Source organism: Lepisma saccharinum, chromosome 4 (assembly GCF_977018435.1).
Source record: "Lepisma saccharinum chromosome 4, izLepSacc3.1, whole genome shotgun sequence".
NCBI classification, from domain to species: domain Eukaryota; kingdom Metazoa; phylum Arthropoda; class Insecta; order Zygentoma; family Lepismatidae; genus Lepisma; species Lepisma saccharinum.
This window is the reverse complement of record NC_139232.1, coordinates 466,014-484,194: the sequence shown is the minus strand read 5'-3', so window position 1 is coordinate 484,194 and position 18,181 is coordinate 466,014. Positions and strand designations below refer to the sequence as shown.

At 36.3% G+C, this 18,181-nt stretch overlaps 1 protein-coding gene across 3 annotated transcripts in view; it reads right to left on the bottom strand.

The window, feature by feature from the left end:
• DCTN2-p50 (dynactin subunit 2) overlaps positions 1-17,318 on the bottom strand; it is a 54,750-nt gene extending 37,432 nt beyond the window's left edge. Inside the window, exons 1-3 of one of the 3 annotated variants that reach the window (XM_083120227.1) lie at positions 17,166-17,318; positions 4,174-4,245; positions 2,889-3,028 (exon numbers count right to left, since the gene is read on the bottom strand). In XM_083120227.1, coding sequence (XP_082976353.1) covers positions 2,889-3,028; positions 4,174-4,245; positions 17,166-17,201 — 248 coding nt within the window. In that variant the 5' untranslated portion in view covers positions 17,202-17,318. Of the gene's footprint in view, positions 1-2,888; positions 3,029-4,173; positions 4,246-15,128; positions 15,200-15,231; positions 15,319-17,165 lie in introns of those variants that run through there. The other 2 variants (XM_083120228.1, XM_083120226.1) reach the window with 2 other exon arrangements.
• Positions 17,319-18,181: the final 863 nt, after the last annotated feature.

Genomic DNA, 18,181 nt, shown 5'->3' with positions numbered 1-18,181 from the left:
TACGAAGAAACTAGCACTCATTTTTATCCGCGAAGCTGTATTTTTCTTTTTCGATTAATTTCAGTGGTCACTGCCATCATCCTCGTTGGAACTTGGTGTACTGTTGCTTGGCGTGCGTCTTTTGTTTGTAGTTCTCTGGCTGCCGCTAGGTGCGCTGTTGTTAACTGTGCATCTGGGTCTGTTGTGTCTGCTATTTCCGGGCGATGACTGTTGTAGTAGGGGAATCCAAGTGTAGTGCGCTTGCCCGCTAACAATTTTTAGCTTGTGCGGGAAGTGCATTATGGTGTGCGTTTCCTTGATTTTGGTGTTTACGAGTGTGTGGGCAGTGTGTTTGACTTGAACCTTTTCAATTTTATGGCTATTGTATTTGGTATGTTTAGCAAGATTAGCAAGACCAGTAGTGGGTTGGGCTTTTTCGCATCTGCTAGGTGCTGTTGGATTCTTTCATTGACAGATCTGACAGCAAGTTCCAACGAGGATGGTGGCAGTGGCCACTGAAATTAATCGAAAAAGAAAAAAACAGCTTCGCGGATAAAAGTGAGTACTAGTTTCTCCGTATTTATATACTACCGCGTCTCTCTTTTTCCCAATTATGAAAAACATATTCAATGAATCTCCTTGTCTAATTAATTTGCATTAAAAACTTGGTACAAGTAAAGATGGGTAGCATTTTTCATACTAGGAACACCTTCTAGATATGTCGAATGAATGGTATTAGTGTCATGAGTACTTTCACCTGAATTTTTGCTTTTGTCCAAACATTTCTGTAAAAAGTTATATTAAGGCTGTTTCTGCATTTCAATCTGGACAGAACCTACATTCCTTACGGTTTCCACTTACTTGTATATTGCAAAACCATATTCCATGACTTTTCCAGGTACTTTTGATTAACTTTCCACAACACACACTAAAAATTTAGAATACCAATAATTAAGTGTTATTTCTTCAAATTGGTGTGATAATCAAATTAATAACGTCCAATGAACTTCGTTGACAATAAATAAAAAAAATAAAAAGGGGGGGCTCCCAGATGATGTAGTGGTAACGTCGTCTCCTTGTAATCAAGGGGTCACGGGTAGAGGCACATAGTGGTTCGGATTCCACTTTAAACTGTAGGTCCAGTCCCGATTAGCCTTTCTGTTAGGGTGACCATACGTCCCGTTTCAGAGGCATCCCGACGATGATATTAAAAAGCCACCATTTATCCTGTTTTATAAAAATCTAGCAGTTATCTGTATAACCAAGAGACATTTCATGTTAAAAAGATATATTGTATTGTTTTGTGTATGTTCCGTTATTTGTAGAGCAGTGAATAAGCATGGCCAAGAAGTGTACATGTAGATTCAATACAGAATTGCAACAAGCATTTAAAGTTCCTGAGTCTTGACACAAACTCAAAAAGACAAATCTCGTGTTTTGTGTCTGATATCTGGGGTACGGTTTTCTGGGAGTCTTATGAACAATTAGTGAAGATTAAAATCTGCTCAAGAAGATTGGGTCATCAGATGAATACTTCTGGCACTCCTCAATTTCACCGTAGGACTAACATCAAAGGTTGATCAGAAGGGACCAGAAACACTGTAAGTCGTATCAAGATTATAATAATTAACACCTTTTGACAACGGGAGATCATATTTCAAATAATAATACATTAATTATAACAATAATTTTATAATTAGGCGCAACCGATTTTTCAGGAGGGGGAATAAACTGATCTCCTTGGGATGTCCCATTTCTGGGTCAAAATATTATGGTCACCCTAGTTTCTGTGCACAAAATGGACTTAAAACACCAAATCAATCAATGAATAAAAAATGACCAAAAAAAAAGTATGCCCCTCCCCCAAATGGAAGGAAACAGATAAATGAGTGTTTAGTTCCCCATACTTGAACCAAGTAAGCAAAAACATTTAATTTCCTGACTTTTCCAGATTGTCCAGGATATTCAAGTCAGTGGGAATCCTACTTCTGCTACTCCAGTCTGGTACCTGGGTATTCAATTCTAGTTCCATGCAGCTCACACACAAAAAAAAACAACAGCTTTTGACACTTGTCCAAAGGACTTTTACCTGGGCCAGCATCGGCACAGACTGCAGAAAAATTTACCCAAGTTTTGATTCTATAACTTACGTTTCTTTTCAACAAGGCAAACAACTTCTACTCCATTCACACTACGTACATTATCAGGATATCTACAATTTCATTAAAACAAAATTCCATGAATTTTCCAAGTTTTCCAGATTAAGTCATTAGGACAATTCATGTATTTACAAAATATCAAAACAATTATAGCATAAATTCATAATTAGAGTAAAATTTATAAATTGTATATGTATATCAACCAAACACAACCCAAAAATTGCAACAAGAAAATTATAAATGCCAACATGCACTTTCTGCTTCTACTTGAAAATAGTTCAAAACATGACCCCTTTTCCTAGAGTATTTAACATGCATTTCTACAGAACTGCCGGTAATAAGCAGAACATCAAACTGTCGTGTAGTTTGTACAAAACAAATAAAAAATTTCTTCTTTGTTCAAGAACCTACTTTTAGCGCACTTCCACAACAATATTGATTTTCAAGAAACATTAAATTTCCATGACTTTCCAGGTTTTTCAGACTGTTAGGGACTGCTCAGCAAATAATGTCATTTTGGGGGGGGGGGGGGCACTGAGAAAGTCCAGTTATGGGTATCAGGTGATTCCTTAAATTAGGGAAAACTGCAGTCATTCAGCATAAGCACATAGCACAAGGGTACTTTATTCAGCTTTTAGTGATTAGATTCAAAAACATTTTAAACGGATGTTATGTTAAACTTATATCCAAGATTAAAAAAAGGTAATTTATAAATAAAACTAATTTAAAGAACTTGATGATGGACCTTACCTGGCATCATAACCAGTACGTGAAGATTTACTTAATCTGTCAGAAAAATCCACATGTGAAGCAAGAATAGACTTCCCCTTAAATTTTGAAAATGCTTCACTTGCACTGATGTGAAGTCTTTCAATGGAGTCTGGTTCTTCCTATAAAAAATATTTGTAATTATACTGTGATTGGTTCAATCATACACAATATACGAAATTCTGGTGCATTTTTAAGGTTAAATATGCATTTGGCATTTAAATAACTTCTGCTGCTATAATCTTCAAAAACTTACTAAGAATGATTAATCTAGGATACCTTTTCTTCTTCAGCAAAAACAACTGATCTTTCTTTAATCTAATCTCATATCTGTTCAATTCTGGACATATACTATAGTCCTTAAGATTTTCAATTGAGTCACAGGTGGCAAAATCAGAAGAGCTAAACACCCACTTCTTGGTTTCATGAGATAACTGTTTAAAATTCATTGGAAACCAATTACCTATCTTCTCTAGGTCATACAAACAATTATCAGATTTGAAAAATATTTCAAGTGTGAAAGAAAAAACTTTTTCATATGGAGTGTATTTGGAACGTAAATACTGTTAGGTTATTTAAAAAAGAACAATATTTATTTTCATGGAAATTTGTTTTTATCATTTATCACAGTGGGATGGCCAGTTTCATATTTCACTGCCTGTGAAGAGTGTCACCTCTGTATTGCTCCTTTGCCATTGTTGTCATGACTGAAATATTGGCTGGAAGAGTGCTTCTTCAAATGCAAGGACAAATGAAAATCACCAAGGAAAGGCTTTGCAGTATACCCTCATAACTTTCACGTCGAGCACAAACACAAAATCATCAGTGACCTCACCAAGATCTTTGTTGATCTATCAGACCAATTTTTGCATCATTCCATTGCTTCCTTTATCAGGTTAGCCATCTACACTGTGGATAATCTTTATGATCCTAGCTTGTAGACACTGCTCGTGGCATTTTGACTGTAGGCTTCATGAGTCTGCTGATAAATGCCAGTCAGTTTCATAGATAGCAGCATCAAAAGGACAGTGCAGTAGTGGTGCTCTTCCAAGATTGCCCTGTTAATTGAGGAATGAATGGGTTGGTACGTTAAGTGATATTCTGTTACCATAAATGGAAATAGTTGGAAACACAAAGTAAATGGGTTGGAATTATAAATTACATCTTCCCACAGGGGATTCATTTTTGAGCTTATTACATGCATATTTTGCCCTCTTTGCATTGTTTATTGTGTAGATTTATGAGAAATGGAGAAAGTAATTCTTACTTCAAAGTAATCAGCATTTTGATCTACTTCAGGCAAATCGCTTGTCTCATACACATCAGGTTGGTCGTAAGCCTGAAAAAGAGAATGCATAAAATGTATTTAGGGAATAAGAGACATAAAATAACATTTATTTTCATATACAATACATGTGACAGGCAAACATTATTTGTGTTATTTGAAAGAATATCACAATAATGCTTTGAAGTAGTGCATTACTAGTAATTTAATAATTTTTGTGAAAACTATATGACCATGGCAAGCAATTTTTACATATCTTACAGGCCTAGCATTTAAGTGTTGAAAAGAGAACAGTTACCTGGTTAAATTTGCACAAAAATTATTGAATGACTATACTGTGGAACACTAAAATGCGAGCAAAAGCATAGTCAGGCTGTTGTTGCCATGTTGGGCTGACACTCTCTCCTTCGGATTACAATATTTCATTCTTTCTACTTGGCACTTTTTTTAGAATTTATTTTATTTTTCAGGGGTTGGATGTTCTCCACGGTCATAAAAAGTAAAAACAGGCCTAGGGCTAGACTGCTACCCTAAAAAAATATTGATGCTTACAAAAAAGAACAATTAATAAACTCACTCAGAATATTGTTTAATATTACTGGATGTGTATTGCAATTCAATTATAAGCATCAATTTACCAGAGTTTTGATGAAATATTAAAAAATTACATCGGAGTATTAAAATTACCTGTTATGTAATCACAAAATACAGTTTTTCCACATAACATTGGTGCAAGGTCAATGGAAATTAATTTCTAATTTTTCATAACTTCAAGGATAACTAGAATCTGCGAAAGTGTCGTACGGCAATTTTGCAAACCCCTTGAATGATCAAAACACTAGAAAATTATTGTCTGGTATAAATTGATACTTTCTGATACTGACACCACTGGTATCGGCTGATACCGATACATCAGCCTTATCGGCTCAGCCCTAATACAAACATATATGAACAAACACACAATGCATTTTATTGACTAGTAAAGTTGACTGTTGCTATTACCATGAGTGACACTAATAGTACGTATGACAATGAAAAAAAAAAACAAGAACAGCCATGCCCAGGCCAGAATTCGAAGCCAGGATCCTTGGTATCGTAGGGTGCTGTGCTGACCACTTTGACATGGAGGTTGGCATTCATTTGTTCAAGAACTGAAGAAAATATGTGCCAAGTGAGGGATTACAAGTGAATTCTCTGCCAAAGTAATCAAAAAGATAAAGAACCATTTTTACAAATTCCTTAAGGATTCTCATAGTCTTACCAACCCAAAGAGCTGGTTCAAAGTATCAATATTTTAGTACTTGGACACATTATGGTCACAACCGTCAATCGTTTTAAAGGCACAAAATTGATTTGGTTTATTTATTTCTGCAACTCTTCGCTAATTTTGAAGATGATTGATTGATCGAACGATAATTATGGGTGTGTCAGCACTTAGGTTACTTTGCAGCAGTCACGTTAAACGGTGCCAGCCACTTACCATAACTAAAATCAAACGTGTCTGAGAAATAAAATATTCTTATCGGGGTTAAAAGCTGAGGCTGTAAAGGGACACTCAGCACATATAAGGACAAAACACAAGACAACACACACACAGCCCTACAGATGCCAGAGCCTCGTTAGTCTGCAAAATGCAGTCCCGAGTGGAAGTGAGGTTGACATTTGGATGTACTTCATGAAAGGGTCACCCCTTACTCCCCAATTGCAAAGATGAGGATGAGTGATGATACTGATGAACGGACACTCACAAAGAACACTCATGTCCACATTGGGATTTGAACCGAAGAACCCTGTGCTAACCACTTTGCCATGGAGGTCACTTCAAAGGTATAAAAGCAATTCTAGACACATACAAAGTGATTCAACACTTTTCTTTTAACCAAATTCTACTGACACTGGGCTTTGCAACAAAGCTGACACCTTTATTTCAATCACAAATATTATTGGTTAGAAGTTCTTTCAAACATAAGTAATAAATGATGTGAAAGAGCTTGCTGATCTTGTAATACCACCTTGACTTGCAGTTATCATGATGTATGCATTGCTTGTTTCTTGGCAGAGATTGTTTTCTAAATTGAATATTATTAAAACCTATTTATGCAGTACTATGAGTAAGGTAAATCTACGCTTTTGTACACAAAAATCACAAAAAAATTATTCAAGTTTTCCATTGTAAATAATATCAATTAGCTAATGAAAAATGTAAGCACTGTAATTAATCTTAATTTATTAATGACTAAAAATGTATATCACATTATCTATTTTACTAGTTACTATTGTAAACATGCTTATTATTAGTCTCTACCATTCGTCAAAGCAAATAAACATCTTTAATCACAATCAAGAGACTTATTTTTATCTACCACCCCATATGTAAAAATTCACACCCTTTTTATGTTCGTGGGTCCAGCCACTATTAGCAGTAGCTGGGGAATCGCAGGAACTCCGTGAATCTTGTTACAGGCCTGCCTAAAAACTCGCGGGTGAGCGCTGCGCTCACTTTCGTTTTCAAATACTTGGAATTCAAGCTTCATGGAAGTGTGAGAGCCAAGGTCTTGTCTACCTTCCTTTCCGAGTATCCCCTTCAATAAGATACCATAATCCGAGATATGAGTAATTGCTGACACTCTCTGAACCATCTTTTTTTCTGTTGTGTTGGAGGCAGGAAAAGAAGAGAGCACGGTGCTCACCTGCAAGCAACTGTATTCTCGCCTGGTAATGAGTTACAATAGATTTTATTTGCTTCTTAAACAAAGTAAGTGAAGCATTAAAATATGTATTATTCATAAACAAAATATACGTATATTGCATAAACTTCCTGATGTGAGTCAAGTTTAGTAACGAAAATACGTGAGGTGAGCGCTATGCTCACCCACAACGAGTAACTGACTGATCCGAGAGTAGTGCCGGTTACTTTGGGATATCCACAATTTAAATAATAATAAATAAAGACAAAAAAAAAGGAACTTAAAAACTTCGTGATCCAGTCCTTCTATTTTCGGTATGAGTTTACAATACCGGACACTTCCCCAATTTATTCTATATTTCGCATACTCAATAATTTAAGCCTCTTAATGACGAATCTGCAGTTAAAATTTAGCACACACGTGTAGAAGTTGTAAAATAACGTGTAGAAGTGGTCCCCACGAACCATGCACAGCTAGCCCACAAACCATTCACGGATAGTCCCACGAACTATGCACAGTTAGGTTAGGTTGGTTAGTTTAGGCTAACATAGTTAAAATTTGGGTAACAGTTCCGTATATCAGAAACACATTTCTTCAATTTTACAGAAGAAACTACGTACAGAAATGAGTTTCTCTAAGGTTTCCAACGTTCGTCGAGGTATTTTCTTTCATCATGGAATCTATTTGACCGGGAAATCATGTATTTTTCAAGAGAAATATCTCACCGACTCACAAGTGCCATTGCTTTCGCTACGTGAACCGGATGCTGCATACGTTTGATGACGTGACCACCTGTCAGTGTTTCGAACCCCCCTTTTTTTTAACTATGCTTGCCTAACCTAACCTTATCGGAAATGGTTCGTGGGGCTATCTGTGAATGGTTGTGGGGCTATCCGTCAGCTACCCGTGTATAATGTACAATTTGCACACGTGACAAACACGATAGTAGGTATTTTTCGGTGAAGAAGGTTGGAAACACTGCATAACCACAACGGTAGTCAAGCTGTGTCTGCCATATTCTGTGTTACGGAAGTGAAGAAAGGAATAACAAAAATTACTCTCTATGTGAAAAATTGTGTGTTTGTGTTTATATTGTGTTATAGTTGTGATGTGTTTGTATGTGTCTTGTGTAGTAGTTGTGCTGTCTAATGTGTTTGTGTTTGTCTTCTGTAGTAGTTCCTCCATTCATATTGGGGGTTAGGCATAGAGCTGACAACTCTGCACTGTAAAAAGCCATGTCAAGAATCAGCAATATAAGGCCATGGATGTTCCCAAGGTAAAATATTCCGGAGGTAAAATAGTCCCCCGTTCGGATCTCCGGGTGGGGACTACTTTGGGAGGTCCCTGGACTAAGGATAAGATCTACGTTAGGAATAAGGATATTAAATTAGGCACCTGGAATGTTCTGAGCCTTTACCGGCCTGGGGCATTTCAGTGTACAGTTAATGAGATAGTCAAGTATAAATTAGATGTAGTAGCTGTCCAGGAAGTTAGGTGGCCAGGAGATGGGAATTGTAAAACTAAAATTATACTTTTTTCTATGGTGGTACTGAAAATCATAATTTTGGAACAGGCTTTTTCATAAATAATAGAATTATCTCAGATCTTAAAACAGTAGAATTTATTAATGATAGGATATCATATGCAGTTTTACAGGGTAGGTGGTGTAAAATTATTTTAATAAACATACATGCACCAACGGAAGATAAAGATGATAATACTAAAGATGATTTTTATACAGAGTTAGAACAGGTCTTTGATAAATTTTCTCAGTATGATATGAAAATTCTGTTAGGTGACTGTAATGCACAGATTGGCAAAGAAGAGACATTTAAACCCACGATTGGTAAAGAAAGTCTTCATGAATTAAGTAATGATAATGGTATAAGATTGATTACTTTTGCAACCTCAAAGAATTTAATTGTGAAAAGTACCACTTTTAAACATAAAGATATCCATAAATATACCTGTTCTTCTCCAGATGGTAAAACTCATAATCAGATAGATCATATTCTCATTGATAAGAGAAGGCATACTAGTATAATTGACGTTCGTACACATAGAGGTGCTGACTGTGCCAGTGACCATTATTTAGTAATTGCTAAATTAAGAGAAAGACTCTCAGTGATAAATCATAAGCAACAAAATATAAAAGTTCTAAAATTTGATACAGGAAAGTTTACTGATGAAAGAATTAAGAAAGATTACCAAATTAACTGTCAAATAGATTTGATGTTTTGCAGGATTTAAATGATGATGAAAATATAAATGAAACAGACGTAAATAAGAATTGGGAGCACATACGTAATGCAATAGAATCAGCAGCTAAAGAAAGTATAGGATACCATAAACCGAGAAAAAGTAAGCCATGGTTTGATAATGAATGTCATAATCTAATAGAAATAAGAAATCAGGCTAGACTTAGGTGGTTAAATAACTCTGATGATACAAATCTAAACAATTATAATAGAATAAAGCGAGAAGTTAACCGCACGTTTAGAAGTAAAAAAAGAGATTACTTGAAAAGCAAAATTAACGAAATTGAAACAAACAGCAAAAATAAAAATATCAGAGATTTATATAAAGGTGTAAATGAGTTTAGAAAGGGGTGGCAACCTAAAGTAAACTTGATAAAAGATAAAGACGGTGATTTTCTAGCTGACCCAAGCGATATTCTAAATAGATGGAAGAACTACTTTAATGATCTTTTAAATGTCCATGTAGGAGATAAATTAGAAGTGAATGAAGTACACACAGCAGAACCTTTAGTTCCAGAACCTAACTTGACTGAAGTTAAAGATGCTATTAAAAGGCTAAAGAATAACAAAGCACCTGGCATTGATTTAATACCAGCTGAGTTAATTAAATATGGTGGAAATTCATTAATATGTCAAATTCATGAATTAATTTGTTTAATATGGAATAAAGAAGAAATCCCTCAACAGTGGAAAGAATCCATAATTGATCCTGTGTTTAAAAAAGGTGATAAAATGAACTGCAATAATTACCGTGGAATTTCTCTACTCTCAACAACATATAAAATATTATCTAACATTCTTTTAACAAGACTAACCCCATATGCTAATGAAATTATAGGTGATTATCAATGCGGATTTAAACGCAACAGATCAACTACAGATCAAATTTTTCACATCAGACAGACACTTGAAAAAAAGTGGGAATATAATAAAAATGTCCATCAGCTATTCATTGATTTCAAAAAAGCATATGATTCGGTCAAAAGAGATAAATTATATAATATATTAGTAGAGTTTGGAATACCTAAGAAGCTTGTTAGTATGATAAAAATATGCACCAGTGAAACAGAAAGTAAAATTCGTGTGGGTATTAATATGTCTGAGAAATTTACAATTCATGATGGGTTAAAACAAGGAGATGCATTATCTCCATTTCTCTTTAATTTTGCCTTAGAATATGCTCTTAGGAAGGTAAACGAAACTAAAGAAGGACTAAAATTAAATGGTGTGACTCAGTTGTTAGCATATGCAGATGATGTAGACTTACTGGGGGATGATGTGAATACAATTAAGAATAATGCTAAAATATTTTTCAAAACTGCTAAAGAGATAGGTTTGGAAGTTAACAAAGAGAAAACTAAATATATGCTTACAGGCCGAAACCAAGTGTTAGGTAATAATCAAAATCTAATTATTGATAACAAATCGTTTGAAACAGTTTCCAAATTCAAATACTTAGGAGTAATATTAACAAATGAAAATTATATTAAAGAGGAAATAAAAAGTAGGCTTAATTCAGGAAATGCATGTTACTTCTCTCTTCATAAACTTTTGTCTTCTCGTTTAATATCTAAGAAACTAAAAGTTAAAATATACAAAACAGTAATTTTGCCTGTAGTATTATATGGGTGTGAAACTTGATCCCTTACATTGAAAGAGGAACATAAATTAAGAGTATTTGAAAATAGGATCCTTAGGAAAATATTTGGACCTAAAAGGGATGAGGAGACAGGTGAGTGGAGAAGGTTCCATAATTTAGAACTACATAATTTGTATTCATGTCCAGACATTATTAGAATAATTAAATCAAGAAGACTTAGGTGGGCAGGCCATGTGGCACGAATTGGAGAGGAAAGAGGAGTTTACAGGATTCGTGTTGGGAAACCTGATGGTAAGAGACCAGTAGGAAGGCCAAGATGAAGATGGAGGGACAACGTCGAGATGGACCTAAGGGAAATCGGTAGGGATGGAAAAGAGTATATAGATCTTGCTCAAGATAGGGACAGATGGAAGGCCTGTGTTGCTGCAGCCATGAACCTTCGGGTTTAAGAAGGCTAGAGAGTTAGTTAGTTAGTTAGTGAAAAATTGTGTTTGTTTTCGTGTAAAAAGCATAATGGCACTTTGAACTATGTTCCGCAATACATAATTGCTAAGTACAAACCCTGCGAAACACAAAATATCAGATTTTAATGTGTCTCCGATATACGGAAGTCTTACTAAAATATGGGGTCACAGTAATATCAGGAATATATATTTCATTATTTAAGTATATATATTTTGGGTAAAGTTTTAATCTCCGAGAAACGTATTTTCTTCAAATTTACAGGAAATGACTTTCCGTAGACTTTTCAAAGGTCGTGGAAGTGTTTTTCCCCATCGTTTAATTTATTTGGGCGGTAAATCATGTATTTTTCAAGATTAATGTCTCTCCGATGCATGAAAGCTGTTGCGTCTATGTCCTTCTACTACGTGAACAAAATGTTGCATGCGTTTGATGACGTAACGTCCGGGCAGTGTTTCTTACCATGCAGTTTTGTAACTGTGTAAACGTTGCCATTATTATCTTGAGTTTTTCTGATGTTGAATAACAATTTTAACTATGTTTGCCTAACCTAACCTTGCCATGCATGGTTCGTTGGGCCATTTATGAATGGTGTTTGGGTTTCGTGGGGCTATTTATGAATGGTGTGTGGGGCTATCGTGCATGTTTCGTGGGTTTCGAACCTGGAAAAAAATACAAAATCAGTAACACGAAACTAGGTATTTTTCGATGAAGGTTGCAACACTGCATAAGCACTGACATCGACAATGCTAGTCAAAATTTCGGTAAATATGCGATATCGTCCGAACGGATTTCTTCAAATTTACAGGAGAAACTACTTACTGAAATCAGTTTCTGTAGCATTGTCGAAGTTCTTAGAGTTATTTTCTTTCGCGGAAACTGAAAAGTTCACCATAGAATGCTGCAGAACAAGAAATAATCACTCTTTATGTAAGGAACTTGCATTTTCTGTAAAGGGACAACATTATGCCGTGGTTTCCATCATGTACCTGCAGATGGTGCGAGTGTCGAAAGTGACGCGGTCTCGACAGTGTTTCCAAACGTGCCTTTTTTTTTAAAACTATGCTTACCTCACCTAACCTTGCCGGAAATTATCTGTGGGGCTATCGTGAATGTTTTTTGGGGCTATCTGTCATTGGTTCGTTGGGCTATCCGTCAATGGTTTTTGGAGCTTTCGTGAATGGTTTTTGGGGCTATCCGTCAATGGTCTGTGATGACATAATGAACATGAAAGTAGCTATTTTTTGGTTAAGAAGGTTGAAACACTGCATACCCACTCCAAATTGACAAAACACAGGCACGACGCGGGATGATCCATGATGAGTGCATGCCATATTGTCTGTTACCCAAGTGGAACAAGGAAGATAAATAATGACTCGTAATATGAAAAGTTGACACTATTTTATAGAAAAAGGCATAACTTTACCTTTAAGAATCTTCTGCAATGCAGAATAGGTAAGTATCAATGCTAAAATTAACTAAATAAACGAGTGAGAGGCGTTCGGGCGATATCGCATAATTACCAAAATTTCTCCGCCATGTTGAGTGTAACCACTGATCATCAACAACACTAGTCAAGATTATTTCGTTAATTTTAGCATTGATACTTACCTATTCTGCATTGCGGAACATTCTTTAAGGTGAAGTTATGCCTTTTTCCATAAAATAGTATCAACTTTTCATATTACGAGTAATTATTTGTCGTCCTTGTTCCGCTTGGGTAACAAACAATATGGCGTGCACTTGTCATGGATCATCACACGTCGTGCTTGTGTTTTGTCAATTTGGAGTGGGTATGCAGTGTTTCAACCTTCTTCACCAAAAAATACATACTTTCGTGTTCATTATGTCATCACAAACCATTGACAGATAGCCCCACAAACCTCGAACAACTTCGACAATGCTACAGAAATTGATTTCAGTAAGTAGTTTCTCCTGTAAATTTGAAGAAATCCGTTCGGGCGATATCACATATTGTACTTTCTCCTGTAAATTTGAAGATATCTGTCACCCCTATACTATAATGTTACTGGCCCAAAAGTGAATATGTTTAAAAGTAAGGGGCACTGCCAGAAAGTCTAACCCACTTGTGTCCCTAAATCTTTGCCAACACCATATTATGTAAGCATTTATATGTGCACTAGTATATTAAACATAAGAGGTGAAGTCGATTTCGGCAAGGTGGCAGATTGCATAGTGTAATAACACTTGATTAAAATTTCGTTAACCACCAAACGTCTCTAATTCCCTTATTTTCGTATTTTTCACATTGATACTTACATATTCTGCATTCGTAAGGATTCTTCTATTTCGCGTTTCGTTTTTTGCACGCAAATAATCTCAATTTTCGAAATAGCGAGTATTTTTATTTTGTTCGCTTTCGCTTGCATTGCACGCGATATAGCGGAGAAATCTTGACTAGCGTAGTCCATGATCAGTGGTTATGCAGTGTTGCAACCTCCTTCATAGAAAAATACCTACTTTCGTGTTACTGATTTTGTATTTTATTCCAGGTTCGAAAACTCCACGAACCATGCACGGATAGACCCACGAACCATTCATAAATATTAGCCCCACGAACCATGCATGGCAAGGTTTGGTTAGGTTAGGTTAGGTTAAGAAACATAGTTAAATTTGTTTTTCAAAATTACATTTTTTTTTCGGGTTCGAAAACCCCACAAACCATTCATAAATAGCCCCACAAACCATTCACGGATAGCCCCATGAACCATTCACGGATAGCCCCACAAACCATTCACGGATAGCCCCTCGAACCATTCATAAATAGCCCCACAAACCATTCACGGATAGCCCCACGAACCATTCACGGATAGCCCCACGAACCATTCACGGATAGCCCCACAAACCATTCATAAATAGCACCACGAACCATTCACGGATAGACCCACGAACCATGCACGGCAAGGTTAGGTTAGGAAAGATAGTTAAATTTGTTTTTCAAAATTAGAAATTTTTTACGAACCATTCACGGATAGCCCCACGAACCATTCATATATAGCCCCATGAACCATTGACGGATAGCCCCACAAACCATTCATAAATAGCCCCACGAACCATTCATAAATAGCCCCACGAACCATTGACGGATAGCTCCACGAACCATTCATAAATAGCCCCACGAACCATTCACGGATAGCCCCACAAACCATTCATAAATAGCCCCACGAACCATTCACGGATAGCCGCATGAACCATTGATGGATAGCCCCACGAACCATTCATAAATAGCCTTAAAGATACTGGGCGAAAGGGGGGGGGTTATAAACCCCATCAACCTCACATTGAGCACGCCACTGATCCTGTGCACGTCATGTTGTCGCAAGTTCGTAATCAGAAATGATGGACAGTAACTCACGTTTATTTACGTTCTAGAACTGTTACACAGTTACAAAACCGCGCATTTGGAAACACTGACCGGTTGTTACGTCATGAAACGCTCGCAAATATTTGGTTCACGTAGTAGACCGACATCAAGGGAACAGCTTTCGTGCATCGGAGTGACATTAATGTCGAAAATTACATGATTTATCGGCAAAAAAATTTAAACGAGGTGAAAGCAAACTTCCAAGACCTTCCTAAAGTAGGAACGAGTTTACAATACCGGACCACTCTCCAATTTCTATGAAATGTCGCCTACTCACTAATTGTGAACTCCTAAACACGAATCTGCATGTAATAATTGGCGGTCAAGTATGGTAATCGAGAAAAAAACGAAATAAACTATGTTTTCTTAACGTAACGTAACCCTACGATAAGAACAAAAGCTCCACGGAAGACGCCATTTTCCCAACATGAAGAAATCAACAGGCAAGACAAGGTATAGTTCTCGTAGCTAAAATATTAATTTTTCTGGCATGAGTTTACAATACCGGACCACTCTCCAATTTCTATAAAATTTCGCCTACTTACTAATTTTGGTGTCCTGATGACGTAACTGTAGTTCATATTTGGCGGTCGCTTGTTAAAATTGTACATTTACGTCTAGAAATTGTAAAATAACCTTGCGATTTACCACGCTGATCGTCCCTACACAGCAATTCGGAACCATCCTTCTTTCGCAATTCGTTAATGGTCTTCCTTTATCACAACAATCTTGCTGACGTAAGACGAGGAATTCCTACAAGGTTAGGTTAGGTTCCATTAGCATAACTACAAAGAAAAATGGAACGAGTTTACAATACCATAAATAAACCCATTTCGGTAAGTACTTTCTCCTGTAAAATTGAAGAAATACGTTTTGGGGATACGAAAATTTTACCAAGACTTGCGGACTCGTCACCGAAACTCCAGGTTCGAGTCCAGTCCTGCGCAACCCAAGGTTGCAGAAATCAACGAACGATAATACAGCATTAACATTGAGAGCTACAAAGCAAGGTGTTCTACCTTAGGTTCGAATCTTCGTTAAAACATGGATGTTTCAATGAGTTTTGTTACTTTAGTTAATTGGTGCAATTAACTTAAAAGGTAGGTACATAAGGGAAGTAAAATAGCAAAAATACAAAACGTATGGTAACTTGGACATAGGCTACCACAGTTTAATTAGGGTGACCAGACATACTCTTTTTAAGAGTATTATACTCTTTTAGAGGTTCATATACTCTATACTCTTTTCAATTTGCAAAAATCCACAAATATACTCTTTTCCTTGCTATTTAATTTCATTCATTAATTTACGCGTAAAAATGCCTTAAAATCCACAGAACGGAAAACGTCAAGATGTCAACAAACTGAAGTATTTACTCCTTGACTCAAGAATTTCCTATGAACAATTTCAAGAGTCATTTTCATATTCCATCAACAAGAAAAACATATTTCACATTCATTGGAATTTAATGATAATGATAAGGGCTGAGCCGATACCACTTTGAACCGATACCGATGCCGATACTCGTACCGATTCCCACTGATACCGTTACTTGAAAATTGAAATAAGTAAAATTTGTTCAAAATATTGATGAATATTAGTGTGTAAATATTCTCCTCCAATTTATGCATCAACACACCAAGAAAAGTGCTTTAGAATATTCAAAAATTGCCTCAGAATATTAAAATAGATATTATGTAGTCACAAAATATAGTTTTTCGTGCAAAATTAGTGTAAAATAAAAAGAAAGTTTTAATTTTGCATAATTTCCAGGATAAGAAGTCAAGAAGTAGCGCAAGATTTTTGGCGACCCCGTGAAAGACCAAAATGCCGGAAAGTATCGGCTGGTATCGGTAGCTGATTTCGAACCGATACTTTCCGATACCGATACATCGGCATCGGTATTGGCTCAGCCCTATTAATGATATTTTTGAAACTTACTGTGCAATTCAAAAGCCGTTGAAAAAACATCTTGAAGATTGGGGGAAAGAAAAGAATCTATGATGTGTAAGTGGAGGTCAGTGTGCAAAGATTTAGTACAGGCTGGGTCAAATTTAAAAGTGATTGTGCCTCTTATAAAATTCTTGTTTACTCTGCCTGGTACAAATGTTGGTTGTGAAAGACTCTTCAGTGTTACTAAAACTTATTGGCGAGAGGAAAAAAAGTACACTCCTTGGTGTCAAAACTCGAACAAGTAATGAAAGTGAAATTCAATGTGGACATGACATGTGAAGAGTTTGGACTGGAAATAAAGTACGATTTAAACATACTGAACAAAGCAAAATCATCCCAGAAGTATAAACGATGGTGCCATTGATGAGTAAGTATTTGTAATTAGCTAATTACATTAGACCCATAAGTAATTTGAATCTGTAGAGTGTAGGCCTATTTTATAGGGGCTATAATAGAAGCAATAACAAATAGCCACCCTTATTTTAGTTTTCTTTGTATGTTTTGCGCATGCACACCTTCAACCTATAGACTATACTCTTTTTGGTCATCAAATATCTGGTCACCCTAGTTTAATGATAGGTAATTTGTAGTGGAATATGGTAGTTACTACACGATATAATGTAACTTACAATTCCTGGAAGATCGGCATATTTTGGATCAGCCATTTTCACGACTGTTATTTCGCCGAAGAAAATAATTAATTATTCTCGAGTGACAAACACAGCCAAGTGACACAGATTATACAAGGGCAAGCACAGTACACAGATTATTCAAATCTTATACGTTTCTGAATCACCTGTGTTACAGCGCCTTTACCCAAAGAGTACCCCAACGACAAAAGAAACAGTAGGCGTACAGTGGGATCCATTAGTATTACCGTGCAAATTGTCCATGACTATTTTCATTAATTTTTCTCTTACATCCTATGTGTTTTTAAGCGATGGACTTTTCTGTATGCTGGTGCAGAAGTTGTCGACAGCTTATTTTGAGTTTTCCTTTAATTTTTGAAGTTTTTTTTGGGTCAAATAAAATGCACGAACATGGGCATGGACAATTTGCACGGTAATACTCATGGATCCCACTGTACCTGTGTCGTGTTGTGCAACATATTTACTTCATGAGCAATTCTACATTAAATTAGTGACCCCCCCCAAAATAACCATGACATGGGAGTGTCACACCTTTTCTAACAGGTGTGTGTGGGGCAGGTATAAATGTAAGACAAAAGACGACATACAAATCTGCTTTACTCTCTATTCCCCTCAGACATTCCTCTTCTTTCTTGCCACTTTCCTTTCTTCTCTTCTTTTGGTTTTCTTTCTTAGAGTACATTATCTCTTTTTCTGATACTCTCGTGCATATAACACCTTGCCATGAAGGCACATTTAGGGGATGGTGGGGTAGGCTCTCGATGTCTGCAGTTTTTGAAGTGATGTGATTCTCCGGCCACTTTTAATCCCCCCCGGGTTGGACCCAGATTCCCATTTATTTGATGCTGGGTGAGCCCCAGAACCTCTTTATGCAGGGACAAAGATGGAGATATTCCGATCTTAGATCACCGACTCAGGGTCTCCTGCATGGCTGTCAGATGCCCAACCGACTAGACCACCGCATATATTCAGATGTATTTTATTTAATGAAGTGT